The 24590-nt window shown below is 34.8% G+C and overlaps 2 protein-coding genes across 3 annotated transcripts; one reads left to right on the forward strand and one right to left on the reverse strand.

Moving 5' to 3' along the window:
• Positions 1–1254: 1254 nt before the first annotated feature.
• On the forward strand, positions 1255–3257 carry LOC145160408 (F-box/kelch-repeat protein At5g15710-like). Of its 2 annotated transcripts, none has more exons than XM_079079578.1 (2): positions 1255–1612; positions 1700–3257. In XM_079079578.1, the coding sequence occupies exons 1-2, from the start codon at positions 1598–1600 to the stop codon at positions 3029–3031; spliced, it is 1347 nt and encodes a 448-aa protein (XP_078935704.1). In that variant the 5' UTR covers positions 1255–1597; the 3' UTR covers positions 3032–3257. The 2 variants fall into 2 exon arrangements, with proteins under 2 accessions (XP_078935704.1, XP_078935705.1); XM_079079579.1 differs by having other exon boundaries at positions 1256–1416.
• An 11498-nt stretch (positions 3258–14755) lies between these two features.
• LOC145160409 (O-fucosyltransferase family protein) lies at positions 14756–18691 on the reverse strand. The gene is made up of 10 exons (XM_079079580.1): positions 18218–18691; positions 17867–17951; positions 17410–17480; positions 17236–17324; positions 16892–17135; positions 16554–16666; positions 16361–16451; positions 16139–16267; positions 15523–16073; positions 14756–15417 (listed from the first exon to the last, which is right to left on the reverse strand). The coding sequence occupies exons 1-10, from the start codon at positions 18422–18424 to the stop codon at positions 14943–14945; spliced, it is 2055 nt and encodes a 684-aa protein (XP_078935706.1). The 5' UTR covers positions 18425–18691; the 3' UTR covers positions 14756–14942.
• Positions 18692–24590: the final 5899 nt, after the last annotated feature.

The raw sequence follows: 24590 nt of genomic DNA on the forward strand, positions 1-24590 counted from the left end.
ATTATTTTAATAATTAAATTATGATTAATAGTTATTATTAACAGTTTTTTAATATATAATTAGTTAATATTTATAAACCTATTTATTAAAATATTATTTTTTTTATTTGGTTTAATTATAGATAACTTATTTATATTATTTCATTAAAAGATACATAAATATTTATAAATCTATTTACTAAAATATTTTTTATATTTTTAATTCTATAAAGTATGATATATATATATATATATATATATATATATATATATATATATATATATATATATATATATATCATTTTTTTTATTAGCAAATATAATTTTTTTACTTTATTAGGTCATCTTCTTTTTTTTTTGTTAAGATAACATTTTTTTTTAATTTATTGTACCTCACATATATATAATGAATTCAAAATTTTACATTTACTAATAAACATCATTAAACATATTAAACATATGGTATGTAAATGTTAGTTGGCAGCCACCAAATGGGAGTTAATTGTGCCACCTTAGCAACCAAAAAATTATATAGTACTAGTAAACATTATTAAAACATATGAGTTTGATATATTTTAAAAGAAAAATAAATTATATGTTTAAAAAAATCTATAAAAATATTGGTTGGTATATCTTAAATATAATTTGTTTTTTCTTTAGCGGGACAAACAAAATAATTTTTGGCTATAAGCAAACTATAACCCAATTCACTTATCAAACTTCGATGGCCAATATTGCTGGGACAATATTAAAGATTAAATAATAAAAAATATATATTTAACTCGCCGTCGTTGTAGTTATTTTGAAGACCAAGATTGGAATATTTGAAAAAAAAATCCAAGCGAAACACTAGGAAATAGGAATGTGTAGGAAACGACATTTATCTATTAAAAAATAACAATAGCTAAACTAAAAAAAATGATTTTTATGAAATTTATCCAATAATATTATATCAAACAAAAAACGAATAAATATATCTTTTATATTATATTTTTATATATATTTAAAAATAATTAATAAAACTATTTACCTAAACAATAATTATTACTTTTACTTAAAAATAGAAAAGAGGAGAGAGAAACACTTTTATACGGAAAATGATGTCAAATTCTAATTATTTTTACTTAAAAAGTAATGATCGAGACGGTATGATAATAAAAAAAAGGGTAGGAATATATATCCCTTTCTTTTATCTCGTTATTTACCTCAGATAAGATGTCGCTGTACAGTACATTTTCTGGGATGAATTGTAGTCAGAAAATGCCTTACATGAATTGTATATACCACTAGCGACAAAAAGCGAATGTAAGCTACAGAAGCCTTTGTCTGAAAAATCCAAAGAAATATAGAATGGATCCTAGGGCTTCCCAGTTGGTGAAGGAACTCCGTTATCCGATGAACCCTTCAATAAAACACCTAACCGATTTCACCATCAAAGGTAACCTCTGATTAATAATGTTCCAACTCTTCGTTTTCCTTTTATTTACTCTTCACTTTGATACGCCTACCTAACTGGGAAACAAGGATCCCATTTTGAATCTGAGAATCTAGGGTTTTCCACGTTCAATTTCATGAATCCACAATCGAGTTAAACCAGCTTGTTAGATCTTTGTGTACAAATGATCCTCCCGTTGGTTAGTGATTACAAAAAAACATGGGTCTTGACTCTTGAGTGTGTTTCTTAGTCTGTTGAAGCATTGATTATAGATTTGGGTTTTTAGGTTGTTGAAACGATGGTCGTTGGGAGCGGCGACGCTTCTGACTCTAGGTCAACAAATTCACCTGCGGAATCCGCAAGAACTGGTTCTTCTCATGAAGAGGATGAGGGGAGGCAATTAAGTTATTTTGGGGGAAGTAGTTCAAGAAATACCAGCCCAATTGGTCGGGGACTAGGGTTGAGGAACACTAGCCCATCTAGACAGAAGGTGATTAAGACAAAACCCAGAGGTCTAGATGAAGAAATGATTGCTACATTCCCAAAAGCTCCACACCCAGATGTTCATATGGAAGATAACATATGGGCTATGCTACCTGAAGACTTACTGAATGAAATACTAGCTAGGGTTCCACCTTTCATGATCTTCCGACTCCGTTCCGTTTGCAAACGTTGGAATTCAATCTTACAAGACAACAGTTTTCTCAAATTCCATTCCCAAGTTCCCTCCCATGGCCCTTGCCTCCTCACATTCTGGAAGAATTCACAAACACCTCAATGCTCTGTTTTCAGCTTACCATTGAAACAATGGTACAAAATCCCTTTCACATTTTTACCTCAATGGGCATTCTGGCTTGTTGGATCTTCAGGAGGACTTGTCTGTTTCTCAGGTCTCGATGGCTTAACTTTCAGAACATTAATCTGTAATCCCCTCACACAAAGCTGGAGAACACTACCAAGTATGCATTATAACCAACAACGACAGTTAATTATGGTGGTTGATAGAAAGAAACACTCTTTCAAAGTCATAGCTGCGAGTGATATCTATGGTGACAGATCACTTCCAACTGAAGTATACGATTCAAAGGCTGACAGTTGGTCGCTTCACCAAACCATGCCAGCTGTCAATCTTTGTTCATCAAAGATGGCATTTTGTGACTCGAGGTTATATTTGGAAACAATTTCACCTCTTGGGTTGATGATGTATCAGTTGGATGCGGGGTATTGGGAACATATTCCAGCAAGGTTTCCAAGATCTTTGTTGGATGGGTATTTGGTTGCGGGGACACAGAAGCGTTTGTTTTTGGTTGGAAGAATCGGTCTTTATAGTACTCTTCAGAGTATGAGAATTTGGGAATTGGATCATGCAAAAGTGATTTGGATTGAAATAAGCAGAATGCCACCAAGATATTTTAGAGCTCTGTTGAGGTTATCAGCAGAAAGATTTGAGTGTTTTGGACAGGATAATTTGATCTGTTTTACATCTTGGAATCAAGGGAAAGGTTTGCTGTTTGATGTTGATAAAAAGGCATGGTCTTGGATTGCTGGATGTGCTCTACAGTCATATAACAGTCAAGTCTGTTTCTATGAGCCGCGATTTGATGCTTCAATCTACTGACAATGTAACAGAAGGTCATTTTGGTCTACAGGTGCCAACAGAAGTGGTAGATCCTTCTGGGATGGTGGCTGCAACCTGCATGCGTAATTTTTGGTCTGCCTGAGAGGAATTTATTGGGATGGAATGTGATGGGGACACAAATTTTAGAGGAATTTTCATTTTTAAAACTGTTGTATACTTGTTAAATCTGGTCTTAATAGTTTATACATGGAAGTTTCCTTCTTCATGTTATTGTTCATCCTTTGGGACCTTTAGAAAATAGAAATCTTCATGTCAGGCTGTTTTGGGTACTTGCTCCATGTGGAGTGTTGGATGGATGTTTGAGATCAAATTTGTGAGCTCTTATCTATGTCTCAAAATTGGGTGGGGTGGGCAAAACCCGGGCCTTTGACAGTTTATAACATGTCTACCGGGCCAATCCTAAATATTTTAACAGGGCCTGTCAATACAATTCTTAACAGGTGTAACCGGGCCTATAACCTATTATCGGACCCTGTCATTTTTAACCATTTTTTAAATTACTTATTAATTGTTAAATTGTTAACAAATCTTTTTTACTCGTTCAAATAGATATATGTTTATTTAGTTATATAATACAAAAAAATTAAAAAAATCACGAAACATATTATTAGGGAAATTTTCAGAAGAGCCATTACATTTTTAACATTTTATCCGAAAAACCATTAATTAATTTTTTTTTTCAGAAAAAGCTATTCATATATACAGAAACCCATTCATTATTTATTTTTTCCAAGAACACAATTTTTTGACTGGATGAAATTGGTTCGTATTTTCTCATGTTTACATGGATAAAACTTATTAATGTGATACACATGTGATCAATATATGTACATATAAGCAAACATTAGAGTATTTAATTAGGTTTTCCTTTTTTTTCACTGATCGATCAACCTTCTTCCAATGACCAAATCTTTGTTTGTTTCGAGCACAAGCTTTTGTTAGGTCTGTTTGTCTTATAGACCTAAGGTCGTTACAACTTTTAACTTATAAGCTAATCAAAGAAAAATCATGACCAATATTACGGACGTGACCAACACTATTAAATCAAACCTAAGCAAACCATTACCGACTTCATTTTCACTAATTCTCTTTGACATAGGCTTTTACTCTTCAACTCCTAATAAATATCATTAAAAAGGTCTTTTTTGTAATATACATTTCCTAATGTAGGATCAATCCATTAGAAATTTTTGTAATCCTTTGTTGCATCATACACATAAACCATATAACTTACATAAGTTATAATATTGACTCTGAAATTCAAACAATTTCAATTGTTTACCATATTATTAAGGTACCAATAAAACTTTCTTAATGGTTTAATTTTATTGTCTAAGATGTCCATCTTCGTGATTCTACAAATACATAAGGGTGTAATTATACCGAGACAACTCATGAGATACTCAAGACCAACTAGAAATCAAAATCTACCTACTTCAAGACGAGTCGAGCTCGAGCTCGAACTACTCGAGTATTTGAATACTTATCCCATAAAGTTCACGAGCTTAATTGAGCTTGACTATATTGACATGTTTACCTTTTATTTTTATTCATATTTATATAATCAAGTAGTAGCTTGAGCTTTATTGAGCTTAATATATTTACATGTAATTAGTAGTGTTGGTGTATGTAATGTTGGTCATGATTGTTTTGTTTTGCATCAAGTATTGTACAACCTAAGATATGAAAAAAAAAACATAAGATCCCAAATCTTGTGTTTGAAACCATGATAAGAATGAGATCGATCGATTACAGCCTGTTCTCAAGATTAATTTCTAACGAGGGGGGAGGGAAGGGAAGGGATGGGATGGGAGGGGAAAGAAAGGGAAGGGGATGGAAGGAGAATGAGGAGAGGATAAAGGCGTTCTCGAGTTTAAGGGGAGGAGAGAAGACAAATGATGGAAATGACGTTTTTGCCCCTGGTTAGGGTTCTTCAACTTCATTAGAGGGAGAAGATAAAGGTAAGGACATGGAGAACTGAAGGTGTTGTGTGTGTGTGTGTGTGTGTCTGAGAGAGAGAGAGAGAGAGAGAGAGAGAGAGAGAGAGAGAGAGAGAGAGAGAGAAGAAATGGTGTGAATTTGAAGGAGAAATCTGAAATAACAAAGACTAAAATATGTCATTTTAAACTTTCCCTTTCAATCCGCCCAAAATTCTTCATTTTTCTTCCCCTCCTAATCTCTCCTTATCATTTCCTCTCCTTCAAAAAAAAAAAAAAAAAAACATGTCTTCCCCTCCTAATCCCCTCCCTCCCATTCTTAAAAAAAACTAGAGAATGGTGTTAGTGAAAAAATAGACCTAATTAATACACAATTTTGCTTATGTGGACATATATTTGTTACATAGATGTCACCTCAATAAGGTTAATGTTAACCGTTTTCATTCTGTCAAAATTTTGTTTTATTGATTTTTTTTTCAATATTATTGTTCTCTTAAAACCTTTATAAATATAAATTAATTTTCATAAAAAATAGTTGTTTTTTCAGATAAAATTTTAAAAGTATAATAACTTTACTTTTGTTTCCTTTAGAAATACAAAAACTTTAGAGAACTCTAAAAATATTGTTTTCTCAAAATACAAATTTTCTAGTCTATGTTAGAGCATCGACAAGAGTTAAAGCATTATCATAGCTTATTATTTTTGTTACATAAGATTTCCGCTAACTCCATTTTTAAAATAGACCCTTCTTTGAATATTATCTCTAATGCAAGAGCTTCACTTTAACAACTACATATTTATTAGGGGTGTTCGTTTGGATGGATCGGTTTGATCCGATCCAATCAAGTAAAATCCAAAATGATTTCGGTTTTCAAAAGATGGATCCGAATTGTCCAAACTAAATTCAAATCCGATCCGATCCGATCCAATTACAATTCGGTTGGATCGGTTTTTATAATTCGGTTTTCAAAAACCGAAACATTTTAAAACGAAATATAATTATAATATTACCCAACTTTACACAAGAAGCAAAAACAAATAATTTAGTTGTGATTTGAAATTTATAAACAACTACTAAGAAGATATATTATAGTTAAATATTTTATAGATACAAAACTTTCGAGAGAAAATGCATATTAATGTTTTTTTTATCGGGTGAAACGTTTTTAACCTATTTGAAAAAATAAATTACAAAATTAATAAATAATTATAGATATATATTATATATAGATAAATAATAAATGTTTATTCGGTTTTTTTGGACTATTCGGTTCTTATTTTATAAACCAAAACCAATCCGAAATCCAAAATAATAATTCGGTTTTGTTGAAAACCAATCCAAAAATCCGAATATCCGAACAAAATAGTCCAATCAAAATTGTCAAATTGGATAATTCGGTTTTATCCGAATAGTGAACAGCCCTATTTATTACTATCTATTTGAAATATTTTTACTAAGACTCATCATCTAATTTATTTATTTTAAACCCACCATATTTCATTTGATATTGATCAACTATGTAGTTTTTATAAATAAAATACGATAAAATAAACGTTTAGTTTTATTTTGTATATTTAACAAAATTAAGAGGTTGAGGGAAGATTAGTGGTTGATATCAACCTCAAAAAGATTAAAAGTCGCCATCATGTTCGCTTTCCTCTAACTTGGATACAATTACAGAGGGTATTGATAAACCTTCGGCTTTCTCTAAATAAAAATTCCTGGCAACATAATTTTTATCTTGGTATCAGAGCTTTGAATCAAAACGTTCTTAGCTCTATGGAAGGCTAAACTCCTAAGGTATATTCAGGAAAAACAGTAAAGGTATTATTTTATCAATTCCTTGTATTTCTACGGTAACATTTCTGTTAAAAACTTCATAAAAACCCTTGTTTTTAGATAAAAGACAGCGCAATTGCTTCTATTAAAAAAAAAATACCGAAAGAGTCGGTAAGTGTTTGAAGTTAACCGTTTGGTGAGTCTTAAAACAAGTTTGTAAATATAAACTTTTGAAGTTTTTATGTTATGTCCGATCGCTTTGAGCAAGAGATACAAAATTGGTACGATAATTCACGAACTGTAGATCCTGAGTATATCATTTTTAAAGAAAATAGTTCTAAACCTACAACTACCGATTTAGCCAATAATTTAGCTTGTATTTATAATCGTTTAAATCTCTTTTCTAAAGTAGCACTTAAGAATTTTAAAAGTATTTCTGAAAAACAAAAAGATCTTGAGTCAAAAGTCCAAAGTTGTCAAGAGAAGCTTGAATCCTGTGAGGAGTTATTAAGAAAAACTCAGAGTGAAACCAGAAAAAGCCTTCAACAAATCTCAACTGAGATCCATCAATCTAAACCACTCACAAAAAGAGAAGTCCTGAGCCTTGTTCAAGAAATAGCTGAGCAACCAAAATTAGTTGAGAAAGAAGCCCTCAGACTAACAGAAGAACTCAATTATAAAACCCAGAAGGTTGAAAATCTTCTTCACGAAGTCAAGAGGCTCATCACCGGATGAGTATTGCCAATCAAAAGGCAACTACTGAGTATCAGGAAGCCATACAAGCCACTGAAGACTTTGAATCACCAGCAGTTGGTTTTGCAAAAGCAACCGACTACAAAGAAGCTTTAGTTAGCCAAGTAAAGGCTGTTATAAAACAAAACAACACCTTGCTTTACTTAGCAACTAAGCAAAGTCAGAAACTGATTGAGATTGAAGAAAAGTTTGACAAGCTCAAACAAGAAGTTCAAACTGTTATCAAACAAAATACTCAGCCAACAGATCTTGAAGACTCAATATCAAGCTTAACCAGAAGACTTGATAATTTCTCTATTAGTGGGAAACTTCCAGTAAAGAAAAGTAACGGGCAAATCTACGTCTTTGAAGATCCTAACAAAATCTTTAAAGAACAGTTTGGGAAAGAATCAAAGAAATGACTTTCAGAAGGCCTAGCATCCTCAACAGGAGTTCCACACAAACTCAAACAGAACTCCCAACTCAAGAAGATCAAATTCGTGGTTATCGACAAATTACCCGAAACAAATATCAAGCAGCTAGGGCAACAAGAAGAGTATTTGGAAGAAACAGCTATAATCGCACCTTGGAGTCTGTTGTAGATCCAGAAAGACAACTTGAAATATCAAGAGAGAGAAGGGCAAATCTTGTTCCAGCAAAGGTACTTTATTCAAACAATAGAAGTACTACAAGACACAGAGTCTATGAACACTACTCTGAGCAAAGAATCCTATGTGTTGGAGAAAATCAAGTTAACCTTCGGCTGTGTAACCAAGAAAGCTACCAGAACTTGAGAACTTCAGGGCTCTAGCATATTCACCTAGGAATATTCATGATCAGGCTACATGCACTCCACCGGAGAAGTGCGGGAACAAATGCTCTAGTTGTCCTTAGGGACACTAGATGGGAAGATAGTCGACAAATCATTGGAACTATGGAAGTCGACCTCTCTGCAGGAACGCAGCTAGTTTACATGTTCCCTGATATGGTTCTAAGCATTGAGGACTTCCATAATCATGTAGAAGTTGTCATACAAACTCATGGGTATGAAACTTGGCAAGGAGGCGAAAGTAATCTTTTGATTACAATAGCCATGACGGGTAGGCTATCAAACACTAGCTATATGGGATTCCAATATAGTGTAGAAAATGTTGTGGACCATCTCACAACAAATGGCATCACGACAATTTCTGGTGAAAGAAGGAGTATAGAAGAGCTTGAAGGAATGAGTTGGAATCTAAAGCCATCTGAGCAAACATCAGTAAGTGTACCATCAAGAGTAGCGGTACATGAAAGGCTTAACAGATCATTAAGTCTCCAATTTGAAAGATATCGCCGAACCCCCCAACCAGCAAGATACTCTGTTGACCAGAATGATCGAGAAGTACTAGGTAACGATCATTTGGACGAAGATGAAGAGCATTTTATAGGAGTATGTTTTCAAACACCTCAGACAAAACATATCCCCTGTGATATATGTTTCTGTGAAGAATGTCTGGATGACGCAAAGATCTTGGAGAATGAGCCACTGAACATAGCAAGACGTTCCAATAAGCCAAGACGATCAAAACATAAATGGTCAACTCTTGGTGAACCATCTGGAAAATGGGACTATTATGTCAAGTACGATACTTCAGTAAGCACAACTTCAATAGAAGAAATTGCAGCAACTGGCTGGGGAGATGGATTCCCAGATGATGAAATTACCCCAGGAAAAGTGACAATTATGGACAAAACAAGTGACTAGGATGATGATGAAAGAAGTGGTGGAAAGATCTTTGTCCTACGAGAAGAATTTTCAAAAAACCAACAAGATTTTCTTGATGAATATTTGCCACAATGGGATGACCAACTCGCCACACAAAGATCAGAGTCTGAATGGGAAAACCCATTCGCAGCGAAGCATGGTGAGGACCATACAATTCTTCATCTTTCCAAAGAAGATGATGACAATCTGCCATACCCAAAGTTTCGCAACTTTAAACAAATGGCAGCACAAATGGTCAAAAAACACGAAGAACATGCTTTTCCAACAGCAAATGACGCAGAATCTGGTGCAAGCTATCAACCTCCAGATGATGCAATATTAGGACCAACTGTCTACCCACCAGCACGGCAAAATCCACAGCCAATTTATAGACCAGACTACCAGTTTGGTTATCCTCACGGAAAAGGCAATATTTTTAATGGAGGATATGGTGAATATCATAATTCACAGTGGACTCTGCCACCAGCATGGACGGAATCAGGTGTAATGCTTGTTCTACCAGTAGATCCAGGCTTATGGTCAGATGTAATAGCACAATGGGATTCTATAACAATCAATAGGCTCAATAGCCAAACATGGACTGACAACAAAGCAAAATTAGCCTTTGTTGAAAATCTTCTTGGAGAAAGCGAAAAGTTAATGTGGCAACAATGGCGAATGACATACCCAGATGTATATGCTGCCCTTGAGGCAATCGCTGATGAACCACAGAATATAACATCACAAGTTAGGCAGTTAATATTGTTAGAAGATCCATACCGAGGCTCAACTGATGAACAAGACAGAGCCTACAGGGATCTAGACAGAATAACTTGTGAAGAAACCAAGAACTTGTGGACGTTCTTGGAGGATTTCAGGCAGTTAGCAATAAAGTCTGGAAGGCTGTACTTCCCCTCAACAACAGAAAAACTTTTTGCTAAACTTCCACCTTCTCTATCCAAGAAAGTTGAAGAATCATTTAAAGCCAGGTACCCTGGTCTAAGTTCAGGGGTTCTGCCTGCAATCAAATTCACTCATACTTTCATCTCAGAAATGTGCAAAGATGCGGCGCTTGATAAAGAGCTTAGAGATTTATCTCTTTGTTCAACTATACCGATTCCTGGTTATTACAAAAACAACAGGAAAAAGTATGGAATGAGGAAGTCGAAGACTTACAAAGGAAAGCCACATGGTTCTCATGTAAAGCCATTCAAAAGAAAGTACAAAGATGACAGAGGACGAGTCAAGAAATGCAAATGCTTTATTTGTGGAAAGGAAGGGCATTTCGCAAAAGATTGCAAAAGCAAGCAAGGAAACATTGCAAGATCAGCTGTCTATCAAGAACTGGATCTTGATGACAATTGGGACATTGTCTCAGCAGACTTGATGACACCAGTGTCTATAGTATATCAGAAGGAGAAGGCGATACCCATCAAAGCATTAGTGTTATGGTCCAAGATACTCCGTTTGAAGAAGCAGCTTTCACAATAACACATGAAGATAATGAAAGTAGCAGCGAAGATGAAAGAGAGGATATCCAACATAGTCATTATGCTTTCATGTTCCATCCAGGACCACCAACAAAAATAGCAGATATGGTTCAATCCGTAGGATCGTGGAAACCAAGCAAATAATTGCCAGCTCAAAGTAAAAATTGTGAGCATGATTGGAAGGAAAACACAGTCACAAATTACACGATCTGTTATTACTGTGGAATACTAACCACAGACGTGTCAAGACTTAACTGTCCCAAGTGCCAACTCACAACATGTGCTCTTTGCGCCAAAAATTATCTTGGCAAAATAGTTAACGTTAAGAAAAAACAGCAGATTAAGCCGGAAGAAGAAAGTGACTTTACCAATAGGGAAATAAAGCTTCTCAAAGAACTTTTGAAAGAAAAGACGGAGTAAGTGCAGCAGATGATTAAGGATCAAGCCAAAGAGTTTTATGAGACCAAGGCAGAAATACAAAAGAGAGAGGAAGCATGGCAGCTTGAAAAAGGCTTGCTAATAAAAGATCTCACAGATACTCTTAAGATAATCGATCAGCTTAAAGCTGAACAAGTAAGGCTTGAAGAACAAAAGAATGAAGAAATAAGAAGGCTGAAGGAGCAACTACAAGAAAGGAAGGAAGATGGGGAAAAGCCTCAATTCCCTAAAGAAGAATTCCCACCGTTAAGTGAACTTCATGTAGCAAGGCCCTTCATGGAAGCAAAGATTCATTACTTTGAAAATACTACATCAAACCCAAAAGTTAGGAAGATAACTAACTCACTTTACAACGTAAAAGTTGAGTTTGATATCCCTAATTGCCCAGCATTCGGGATCGGCGCAATAATAGACACAGGAGCATCAGCATGCTGCATAAACAAGAAGGTTATTCCAGAAGAAGCACTTGAACCTTTAAACCACAGTGTTTTCTTTAATGGTTTAAATTCAAGGCAGCAGGCAACTCACAAAATAAAGCAAGGCTATTTTCTCATCGAGGGAAACAAGTTCAAAATTCCCCTTATATATGCATTTGATATGCATGACAGCAATGTCATTGAAATGCTGATAGGTACCAACTTCCTAAGGTCCATGAAAGGAGGAATTCGTATAGAAGGTGATGAGATAACTATTTATAAGAAGGTTACCAAGATCAAAACTTCAGAGCAATCTAAGGTTGCTGAAGTTGCCATCACTGAGCTTGAAATTAGTGAAGAAGATTTCTTTGAAATAAATGAATCTATTTATTTCAACCGAGAAGGTAACAATGCATTCCTAGAACGATTTAAACCTGTCATTGATAGGTTAAAGCTCCAAGGATACATCGGAGAAGAACCTTTAAAGCATTGGAAGAAGAATGGTGAGCTTTGTAAACTGGATATTATAAATCCAGACATTACAATTGAAGATCGACCACTAAAACATGTGACACCAGCAATGGAAGATTCGTTCAGAATACATGTTGATAGTTTACTCAAGATTGGTGCTATCCGTCCAAGCAAAAGCAGACACAGAACGATGGCAATGATCGTAAACTCAGGAACAACAATTGATCCTGTAACTGGAAAGGAGGTCAAAGGGAAAGAAAGAATGGTTTTTAATTATAAATCCTTGAATGACAACACATACAAGGACCAATACTCCTTACCAGGCATAAATACGATCATCAAGAGAATAGGAGGTGCAAAAATATTCTCAAAATTTGAACTCAAATCAGGGTTCCATCAAGTCGCCATGGATGAAGAATCAATACCATGGACAACATTCTTAGTACCTGGAGGACTTTATGAATGGCTAGTTATGCCATTTGGTTTGAAGAATGCCCCAGCAGTGTTCCAAAGAAAAATGGATAAATGCTTCAGAGGTACATAATCATTTATCGCAGTATATATTGATGATATACTGGTTTTCTCAAAAAACGAAAAAGAACATGCAAAGCACTTGGAAAAGACGTTGCAAATATGTGAGGATAATGGCCTAGTCCTATCTCCAACAAAGATGAAGATAGCAGTCCCAACAATAGATTTTCTGGGAGTAGTCGTAGGAGAAGGAACCATAAGATTGCAACCGCACATCATAAAGAAGATTGTGAACTTCAACGAAGAAGAATTGAAGACAAAGAAGGGGTTGAGGTCATTCTTAGGAATCCTTAACTATGCTCGTAATCATATCCCAAAACTTGGGATACTATTAAGGCCACTGTACGAAAAGACAAATGCTCATGGAGACAAAAGATTGAAGCCTTCTGATTATGAGTTAATCAAAAGGATCAAGATGCAAGTTCAGAATCTCCCAGACCTTGAGATACCACCTGAAGATGCTTATATCATCCTAGAAACAGACGGATGTATGGAAGGATGGGGAGGTATAGTCAAATGGAAGAACAAAAAGGAAGGACCAAGAAGCTCAGAAAAGATTTGTGCATATGCAAGTGGCAAGTTCTCAACAACCCAATCCACAATTGATGCTGAAATCAATGCCTGCATCAACACTCTGGAAAAACTAAAAATCTACTACCTTGATAAACAAGAAATCACTTTAAGGACAGATTGCCAAGCCATTATTAGTTTTTACAACAAAGCTAATAGCAACAAATCCTCAAGGGTTAGGTGGATAAAGTTCGCAGATGCAGTCACAGGAACAGAAGTCAAGATTAACATAGAGCATATAGAAGGGAAACATAATACACTAGCTGATTCTCTCTCAAGACTTGTTAACCTTTGTTTTGCAGAATGCACAGGAGAAATGAAACGGTTAGCAGCAACAGCCCTTTACTCAGTGGAGGAAGTTCTACAATCCCCTTCTGCCTCTCAGAAGAATATGAAGATTACTTGCGAAGAACTCATGAAGACTTTCAACCACTCCCAAGAATCTTTACTAAAACAATCTTCACACTGGAAGAACCAGGAGCAATGTACAGACAATACCAGCTTAGAGCCAATCAAACCCCAATCAGAATGGATAAATCTGATGCATGGAGATCAGTCGCCCAAGATATCGAATTATCAGCAGCAAAAGAAGCAATCAAAGCAATGCGAAATTTACAAGCAATCATACAGTGCAAAGCTCAAGTCTGCTTTGGAAAATCAACAAGAGACAACCATTGGTCTGACCAAAAGGAAGATGTTCGAATCCAAAACAAAGAAGCCCGGAGAATCCTCATCGAACTGGAAGCCCTCGCACAACGATTGGGCCGCAATAATATCTAAGCCCATGGAAGTCCAAGACAATAACCAAAAAGAAAACAAATGCCGCTACAACAGCAAAGGATTTCTAGAAGATAGTGACAACAGTGATGACGATTTAATTTTTATTGTGGACCCCAGGTGGGATGATTATTGTCTAAAAACGATAAAATTGAATCGTCCCATGGATCCATACCTTTATCCAAAAGCTAGAAGGGCCCGTATGTGAAATTATTTCACATATCACGAGTTTTCAAAAGTTGAGTTGTTTGGATGTTCAGAAGTCTTCAAAAAGTTCCGACCACTTGTTAAAAGTATCTTTATAATTATTAAGATTGTCGGCCATATGTAACAAATTAAATAATGGCCCTTGTTTAAACGTCATCGCTTACGTTTTTATTCTTGTCCAATAGTTTGTAAGCCCATCTATATAAGGGCATAAGTTCTAAGTTTGGGATCATCGAATCCATTCACCTACAATCACCACCACCACCATTGAGGACTTCCATAATCATGTAGAAGTTGTCATACAAACTCATGGGTATGAAACTTGGCAAGGAGGCGAAAGTAATCTTTTGATTACAATAACCATGACGGGTAGGCTATCAAACACTAGCTATATGGGATTCCAATATAGTGTAGAAAATGTTGTGGACCATCTCATAAGTGTTGATAAACCTTCGTCTCCTTAGTTAATAATTGGTATGGAATTTGTAGCAAATTGAATACACCAACACATTCCCATTTAGTGTTGTTTATTGGGGATGAATCATGAATGTAGACATTTCATTTTTCTAAAATTTTAAACAAATCATATCAATTATCAAATCGGAAGTTGAAAGATAATAGCTGCTTTGACATTAAAACTCAAACTGTACTTTCTCAAAACTAGTCCAGTTTAACCATCAACGATATACTGCAACTGTACAAACAACTTAAATTAGGCTACGATTAGATTTAGGGGGTCTCCTAATTCCTACCTCCTACCTCCTAATTCCGTCGTCTATCACCGCCCAATTAGGTCATCTATCGCCACCGTCCATTTCTTCTTGATCTTCCATCTGAGTCTCTTCTTTGCTGCTCATCATCTCTCCACCACCTCTGCCGCCACCACCTCCATTATTCCTGTTACTAGAACCACCACTCTGCCGGAAAAACAAACCAAAAGGCCCAGAATCATCCTCATCAAGATCATCTTCGTTTTCCTTGTCTCCAGGACGTGAAACTACATCTTTACCCATCCAAGCTGGACAAGAACGTGCAACCTTAATAGCAGCTGGAAGTTGGGAAGTGGAAGCTCCTTTTGACTCGGATCTCAGACAAGAACATTCAGGGACTGGGAATGAGAGAAACGATAATGATTTTGATGCTTTTGATTCTTCTGTTAATCGATCAAGCAAGCTTTCTCTTAGGTGACTCCTCACGGATTTAATCCATGTATGGTTGGCTTCGTATAAATGGTCACTGATTTCTTCCATGCGTTTTGCAATTTCTTTCCTGTCTCAAGCAAAATGTAAGCACTAATTAGGGTTTCTTTGGTATGGTGGAATGAAATCACAAAGGAATGAATGAAAGAGTAAATATACAAAACTAAAAGATTACCTGTCGAGCCTAAAAGATTTAGCTGTTGCAGATTGATATAGTCTATGCCCCATCACCAAGCTTGCAAAATTAGGTCTTCCTTTACCATCACGATCAAAACCAGGAACAAACACATCAGCTTCAACACACACCATGTAATCAATGGCTTCCCACAGCAGCTTGTGAGCATTAGTCCTTAACTCAATCACAGTACTCTCAGGCTCATTATCACTTTCAGCCACCCAACCCCACCATCCTTCAATGTGATACGATTTCGGCCTGGCAGGAGGTGGCGGCAGTGGGCGGGGACGTTGCCCGGATGTTTTCCATGCTTCATGTCTCATTTCTTTCTCAGCAGAAGGTGGGGTTTTTGGGTATTTGTCAACAAGATTTGCTTCACGCCCATATATTCTGTTCAGTTCCCAAGATGTTGTAAGTGATGTTCTATCCACTACATTTTCAAAGATTGCATGAAATGGGATTAGTTTCTTTTGGCCACCAAAGACTTCTCCTCCAGATATGTAGATGATTGTGTCCCATGAATATCCATATGCACGAAGGATGATGCCAATCTGCATAAAGAAGAAAAGGGTTAAAGTTTAAACACAAGAAATTGATTTGTTTATAAAATATTTACCTCTTCAGGCATAAGTGGACAAGAACCATTCAGACGTTGTGTGTTTGAATCCACAGTAAGATTGCCTTTGACAATTCCACGTTTTAACATCCATAAACGTCTGTGCTGAATAAGTTCAGTATGCACATCCTTCATAGTTCATATTCACAAAAAATGCATCAAAACACCAAATAACATATGTATTTGATGGAAAAAAAAAACAATAATAATATAATTAAGTACCTGAAAAAGCTCAGCACAACCATGATATGCTAAAGCATCTCTAGTCATCCCTGGATCATATGCTATAAATGGCCTTCCTGGTGCCCTTAACCTGAAAAGACCATAAATTGAGACACGCATGTTCTGGTTGTACAGTACAACCCGGGTCATGACTTAAACGGGTATTCAAGAAATACTTGAACCACCTGCTGACCTGTGTAAAATCTTGGTTGCTAATTCCTGTACTTCTTGTCGGAAGGTTAAAGCATGAAATGCAACACGACATCTCAACCGTTGATATTCCTCAAGATCTGGAGGAAGTGTTGCCTTTTTGGAATATATGCACCACAAATCATATCATATAAAAATTAAAAATCTTGGAAAAACTCACAATAGACATTATTGTACTTTGGAAAATCAACCCAATTATAGCATTGTACTATAGTAGTGAAAATTGCTATGTAGTTAGACGACATTGATATAATACACAAATATATGAAAGTACATTGCTATTTCTTGCATTTAATCCGATGTTATATTTTTATAGTTTACCTGTAAGCATCCACCATCAGAAACAACTAGCTCGACCACAGAGTGGCGTATCAGAACTGGAAGAACATGATGTAAATAATAATATGGAGATTGTGAGTTAAGAACTTTAAATGAAGGGATTTCTTTCTTTCTTCTGGCTCCTTTTAGGGTTTTGGGAAGGGTTTTCACAACTAAAATATCATTTGCTAATGCTGCCATGAACTGATCTTCATTGTAAAGATAAGCAAAACTCTTAAACTGGGCACTGCAAATAACATACAAAATTATTATAATGCTGGTGTTCAGTATTTACAGATATACCCTTTTAGCCTATGTAATCAGTTACAAAAAAATAGAATCAAAACCTGATTCCCTTGCTGCTTGTGGTTGACTGGATCTCTGGAATCACAAGTGTTGCATTTAAAAGCCGAGCAATAACAACAGCATCACAAATCTACAAAAGGACAATCCTTTAAAGCAAATGAAAAATACAGTCTTATTTTTGTTGAATTTGATGCTTTTGAATAAGTTGCACTCACCGAGCTCCTGATCTCATGAAATCCTCCACGTATCCTTACAAAAATATATCTATCTGATTCTGAAACAGGAACTGATAAAGGAATAAAATTAGAAACTTTTTAAATTAATGCAGAAAGAACGACTTAATGGACACTGATATTTACTAGCTTTTTATCCAGCTCTAAGATATCGATTTATGCTCCTTAAAACCCTAAAAGTCCTAAAAACTTGAAGGTATGCGCAAAACATCAATATAATAAGCTAAATTCTGGAACAAATCAGGCTTCAATTATAACAAAATTAGATAGTAAGCTCCAAAGCACTATTTACAACTTCAAGCTTTGATCCTTAAAGCATTTGAAAAAAGCAGTCAAGACCAGGTTGAATTGCATGCATTTTATACACATAGTTAAAGCAATCTACGATTTTTGGAATTTGGATCATGGATTATGTAAAGTGGACATGGATTATACAAACCTGAATAGTGCGCTCTAGGTTTAGCATGTGGTTGTAAAGATTCGAGACGCCTAACAGGGCCCCATAGCCTTTTATACAACTTGTTCTGCACAACCATAAAATCAGATAATTAAGAAACGAGAAACATGAGTATCTTGTTGATTATCGAACACCCATATAAGAGATGCAAACATTGACTTAATCGAATGCTAAAAGTTTCCCTTTTTGACTTTTTTCTGTGATAAAGGAAGATACGAGTAACAAAGTAGTAAACCTTATTGACAAAGTTCATATAGATGCTAAATTAGGTGAAAACTACATGAAATTGGAGCAAAAAATGAGATCTTAGAAGTGGGTTATGAGCGAAGTTACATTAGAGGAAAGATCTGCATTCTCAAAAATTGGCCGCCAAGAGAAAATGGTGATGGCTTGGTACTCTGTAATGCCCTCTTCTGTGTAGGAATATCTAGCAAGAAGGAAGTGGGTGAAAAGAGATAAAGCGGAGAGTACAAGTCCGACTAAGCCAACCCACTTCAGCTTGGACTTGATTATCATCTTTCCACCAGCATCCCCCTTCATTAGATCACAGATACACACTCTTTCTCTCTCACACACACAGACACAGTCGTTTTCTCTCTCTAGAATTATGTATGAAGTGGGGGAGACGGGGAATAAGTGAAAAGAAAATTAAAGAGAGAGAAAGAGAGGAGCGTATTTATTTGAGGGTAGTGAGTTGGAAGGTGTCAGTCGGACATGCCCGATATCTTGACAGGGATTAAGCCGCATCCTACTCCTCGGTGGTGGCGCGTGAATCTTGCACTAAGTTTTTGTCAAAGACTTTAAAACAAGGCACATCCTCCTGTTTCATTTTTTTTTTTGTCAAAAGTGAATTACACAAATGGTACATATGGTTAGCATGATTTTATAGTTTTAGTCCTAGTTTTTTTAATTTTTCAAAATTGTTCCTGTTGCAAGTTTGAGTTCCATATTTAGTCCTTATCTAAGATACCATTTGGTTTGCTTCGTTAATGTTCCTCATGTGCCCCTCCCATAAGGGGCATTTAGTCATTCCATGATCTCCTATATTTATTAAGGTATCAGGAATTACCTAACTAACCAAGTATTAGGCGATGTGATATATTTCATATCCATATAGATGCTACATAGACTTTACATGTGAGATCAGTGGCGGATCCCTTAGGGGGCAGGGGAGGCCATGACCCCCCTGTTTTTTTATCTGCTAATATTTGCTTAGTAATCTACAAATCTAAATTACCCATTAAGCTATTCAAAAAAGAAATGGTTCCATACAAAATTGAACAGAAATGGATACTTAAATAAAATAATATGAATTTTTTAGAACAACTAAATCTCCTACTTAGAAGGAAAAGATATCTACCAAATTTAAAATTTGAAGTATTTAACAAGGAAGAGCAAAAAAGCGAAAAGGTATCCAAAATAAAACTGAAACTGTGACCCTTGAACATCGTCATTGGCGCCTCTCTTCTCGTCCTCTTCGTGACTATGGATTTCTTCTCCTGTATCATGTATCATCTTCTTCCCGAGTCACTAAATACTCTCAACCTCTACGACCTCTAAGACTTCGACCGTCTAAGCACCTACAGACTTTGATTTACCTCTACATCCTTGCTTACTTGTAAGTCCACGCCTGAGTTGTTCTTTCCCCTATTGTGTCTTCTGTCTTGTTCGATTTCTTTAGATATAATGGAATAAAGAAGAGTATAATTGAGTAAAGTACACTGTGCTCTCTGTTACGTGTCTATATAATGTGGCTACAACACTATTAGTTTTTGAATATTTTTTACTATATGCCTAGATCATTAATAAGTTACACGGTAATGTGTTTACAAAATAGGTTTTGACTTTTAGGCCTAATGCTAGAATTTGATATAGATGGCTTTCATCGTTCCTTTTTACATTTGCTTTATTGTTTAGTTATCTAATTAGGGTTTTAGCTTTAGGATATAAATAAAATTATTATTAAAAATAAACAAAAAAATATTAAGGCTTAATGAGAATCCAAAAAAAAAATTTAGATCAAACCTAATTGGTCATTGTTAGTTAATTAAAGTTTCATAAAACTAATTCTCAATTGTTATAAAACTAATTCTCCTACTTAGAAGGAAAAGATATCTATCAAATTTAAAATTTGAAGTATTTAACAAGGAAGAGCAAAAAAGCGAAAAGGTATCCAAAATAAAACTGAAACTGTGACCCTTGAACATCGTCATTGGCGCCTCTCTTCTCGTCCTCTTCGTGACTATGGATTTCTTCTCCTGTATCATGTATCATCTTCTTCCCGAGTCACTAAATACTCTCAACCTCTACGACCTCTAAGACTTCGACCGTCTAAGCAACTACAGACTTTGATTTACCTCTACATCCTTGCTTACTTGTAAGTCCACGCCTGAGTTGTTCTTTCCCCTATTGTGTCTTCTGTCTTGTTCGATTTCTTTAGATATAATGGAATAAAGAAGAGTATAATTGAGTAAAGTACACTGTGCTCTCTGTTACGTGTCTATATAATGTGGCTACAACACTATTAGTTTTTGAATATTTTTTACTATATGCCTAGATCATTAATAAGTTACACGGTAATGTGTTTACAAAATAGGTTTTGACTTTTAGGCCTAATGCTAGAATTTGATATAGATGGCTTTCATCGTTCCTTTTTACATTTGCTTTATTGTTTAGTTATCTAATTAGGGTTTTAGCTTTAGGATATAAATAAAATTATTATTAAAAATAAACAAAAAAATATTAAGGCTTAATGAGAATCCAAAAAAAAAATTTAGATCAAACCTAATTGGTCATTGTTAGTTAATTAAAGTTTCATAAAACTAATTCTCAATTGTTATAAAACTAATTCTCCTACTTAGAAGGAAAAGATATCTATCAAATTTAAAATTTGAAGTATTTAACAAGGAAGAGCAAAAAAGCGAAAAGGTATCCAAAATAAAACTGAAACTGTGACCCTTGAACATCGTCATTGGCGCCTCTCTTCTCGTCCTCTTCGTGACTATGGATTTCTTCTCCTGTATCATGTATCATCTTCTTCCCGAGTCACTAAATACTCTCAACCTCTACGACCTCTAAGACTTCGACCGTCTAAGCACCTACAGACTTTGATTTACCTCTACATCCTTGCTTACTTGTAAGTCCACGCCTGAGTTGTTCTTTCCCCTATTGTGTCTTCTGTCTTGTTCGATTTCTTTAGATATAATGGAATAAAGAAGAGTATAATTGAGTAAAGTACACTGTGCTCTCTGTTACGTGTCTATATAATGTGGCTACAACACTATTAGTTTTTGAATATTTTTTACTATATGCCTAGATCATTAATAAGTTACACGGTAATGTGTTTACAAAATAGGTTTTGACTTTTAGGCCTAATGCTAGAATTTGATATAGATGGCTTTCATCGTTCCTTTTTACATTTGCTTTATTGTTTACTTATCTAATTAAGGTTTTAGCTTTAGGATATAAATAAAATTATTATTAAAAATAAACAAAAAAATATTAAGGCTTAATGAGAATCCAAAAAAAAAATTTAGATCAAACCTAATTGGTCATTGTTAGTTAATTAAAGTTTCATAAAACTAATTCTCAATTGTTATAAAACTAATTCTCCTACTTAGAAGGAAAAGATATCTATCAAATTTAAAATTTGAAGTATTTAACAAGGAAGAGCAAAAAAGCGAAAAGGTATCCAAAATAAAACTGAAACTGTGACCCTTGAACATCGTCATTGGCGCCTCTCTTCTCGTCCTCTTCGTGACTATGGATTTCTTCTCCTGTATCATGTATCATCTTCTTCCCGAGTCACTAAATACTCTCAACCTCTACGACCTCTAAGACTTCGACCGTCTAAGCACCTACAGACTTTGATTTACCTCTACATCCTTGCTTACTTGTAAGTCCACGCCTGAGTTGTTCTTTCCCCTATTGTGTCTTCTGTCTTGTTCGATTTCTTTAGATATAATGGAATAAAGAAGAGTATAATTGAGTAAAGTACACTGTGCTCTCTGTTACGTGTCTATATAATGTGGCTACAACACTATTAGTTTTTGAATATTTTTTACTATATGCCTAGATCATTAATAAGTTACACGGTAATGTGTTTACAAAATAGGTTTTGACTTTTAGGCCTAATGCTAGAATTTGATATAGATGGCTTTCATCGTTCCTTTTTACATTTGCTTTATTGTTTAGTTATCTAATTAGGGTTTTAGCTTTAGGATATAAATAAAATTATTATTAAAAATAAACAAAAAAATATTAAGGCTTAATGAGAATCCAAAAAAAAAAATTTAGATCAAACCTAATTGGTCATTGTTAGTTAATTAAAGTTTCATAAAACTAATTCTCAATTGTTATAAAACTAATTCTCCTACTTAGAAGGAAAAGATATCTACCAAATTTAAAATTTGAAGTATTTAACAAGGAAGAGCAAAAAAGCGAAAAGGTATCCAAAATAAAACTGAAACTGTGACCCTTGAACATCGTCATTGGCGCCTCTCTTCTCGTCCTCTTCGTGACTATGGATTTCTTCTCCTGTATCATGTATCATCTTCTTCCCGAGTCACTAAATACTCTCAACCTTTACGACCTCTAAGACTTCGACCGTCTAAGCACCTACAGACTTTGATTTACCTCTACATCCTTGCTTACTTGTAAGTCCACGCCTGAGTTGTTCTTTCCCCTATTGTGTCTTCTGTCTTGTTCGATTTCTTTAGATATAATGGAATAAAGAAGAGTATAATTGAGTAAAGTACACTGTGCTCTCTGTTACGTGTCTATATAATGTGGCTACAACACTATTAGTTTTTGAATATTTTTTACTATATGCCTAGATCATTAATAAGTTACACGGTAATGTGTTTACAAAATAGGTTTTGACTTTTAGGCCTAATGCTAGAATTTGATATAGATGACTTTCATCGTTCCTTTTTACATTTGCTTTATTGTTTAGTTATCTAATTAGGGTTTTAGCTTTAGGATATAAATAAAATTATTATTAAAAATAAACAAAAAAATATTAAGGTTTAATGAGAATCCAAAAAAAAAAATTTAGATCAAACCTAATTGGTCATTGTTAGTTAATTAAAGTTTCATAAAACTAATTCTCAATTGTTATAAGACTAATTCGTTAACAAAAAGTATAAAGTTTTATATATTATATATATATATATATATATATATATATATATATATATATATATATATATATATATATAATTGTTAATTGAGAAAAACATGTTTATATAATTTTGATTTGTAATTTTGTTTCGACCCCCCTAATGAAAGTGGTTGTGTTCCACCCCTATCAGATGTCGCATATAGCCGATGTGTCGAAAAAACTAATGTTGATCGATTTTCCTTGAAATGGAACTGTCCAATAAAACCCAAACGTCGTTGTCGCATTCTTGATGGAACCTTAACAACTCCAAAAGGAAGAAGATTTATTCCCTTGGATGTTGAAAATAAAGCAAGTACATATGTCTTACTTTTTCAAGAATATTCCCCACCCTCCACCCATGCCTTTAGTTCGTATTGACGAAATCTGCAATAGAAAACTCACTCCCGAGAATTAATGGAGGAATTGCCCTGATTTGGTCGATTGATATAAACTCTAAATGTGGACCAAAACCATACTCCGAGATTAGGGTTCACTACCGGACAAGATATTTATCAAAGAAAAAGGAAATGATATTCGTTTGGTAGTAAGATTCATTGAACCCTACTTCCTTGCTTGATGTCTAAACTCTATTGGCTCTCTTATATGACATTTTATGATGAAGAAGCTTGAAGGATTAGTGTTCGAAGACGAAGTCAAAGTGATCAATTAGGGTTCGAAAAAGGAAGACGAAATGATCGATTATGGTTTAAAAATGAAGACAAATTACAATCTTTATGCCACCAAGAGGTTATCCTGAGACCGGACATCATGAAATGACTAAAATGCCCCTCATATGAGGGGCATGCGGGGAGCATTAACGAAGAAACCAAAATGGTAACTAAGACATGGGATAGATGTGTTATACAAACCTACAATAAGGACTATTTTTGACAAAATAAAAAACTATGACTAAAATTGCAAAATTATGCCAACCACATAGACCATTGTGATTCGTACACAACAATTTTTATCCATACACAACAATTTATGCTTTATGAAGTTGTACAATACAATACTTTAATACATAAATTATTGTGTATGGAAAAAATTTATTGTGTACGAATTAGTTCCCTTTTGTTTCCTTTTGTAAATAATGTTACAATTTTTTGCACTTAATAAGTTATCTTTAACTTAGTTTAGAGAAAAAGACAAAAATAATCATATTTCTTAATCATTTTCCATAAAATAGCCAAAATAAGAAATTTTCAATTTTAGCCGACGAATCGTAGATGAAGGAAAGGTGTTTACAATTTCGTTAAGTTGACTGAGATTTCATTATGTCGACTGCGATTTCATCTAATTATTTTCCGTTTTTATAAGTCTTTATCGCATATGGAATATGGCAAGAAGTACACCTCTTGCGAGTCACTTGAAACTCTCCAAGAGTCAATCCAAGAAGACCGAAGAGGGCAAAGCAGAAATGTCGAAGGTCTTTTATGTAACATCCGATCTTTTGAGGTATTATTATTTTATTTAAAATTTAATTTCAAAGAATTCTACCCTACGTTGGGCGTAGGATAGTCCCCTACGTTGAGCGTAGGAGGG

The sequence above is a fragment of the Lactuca virosa genome, chromosome 2 (assembly GCF_052849685.1).
Source record: "Lactuca virosa cultivar CGN04683 chromosome 2, Lactuca_virosa_CGN04683_v6, whole genome shotgun sequence".
NCBI classification, from domain to species: Eukaryota; Viridiplantae; Streptophyta; class Magnoliopsida; order Asterales; family Asteraceae; genus Lactuca; species Lactuca virosa.

What these genes read in the sequence shown, in the direction of transcription:
- LOC145160409 (XM_079079580.1), bottom strand. Translation starts at nt 18,424, where the DNA reads ATGAAGGGGGATGCTGGTGGAAAGATGATAATCAAGTCCAAGCTGAAG. An exon ending in ACCTAGAGCGCACTATTCAG is followed by an intron (nt 17,481 to 17,866) that starts GTTTGTATAATC and finishes TTCCTTTATCAG; the next exon opens with TTCCTGTTTCAGAATCAGAT. An exon ending in ACAAGCAGCAAGGGAATCAG is followed by an intron (nt 17,136 to 17,235) that starts GTTTTGATTCTA and finishes TGTTATTTGCAG; the next exon opens with TGCCCAGTTTAAGAGTTTTG.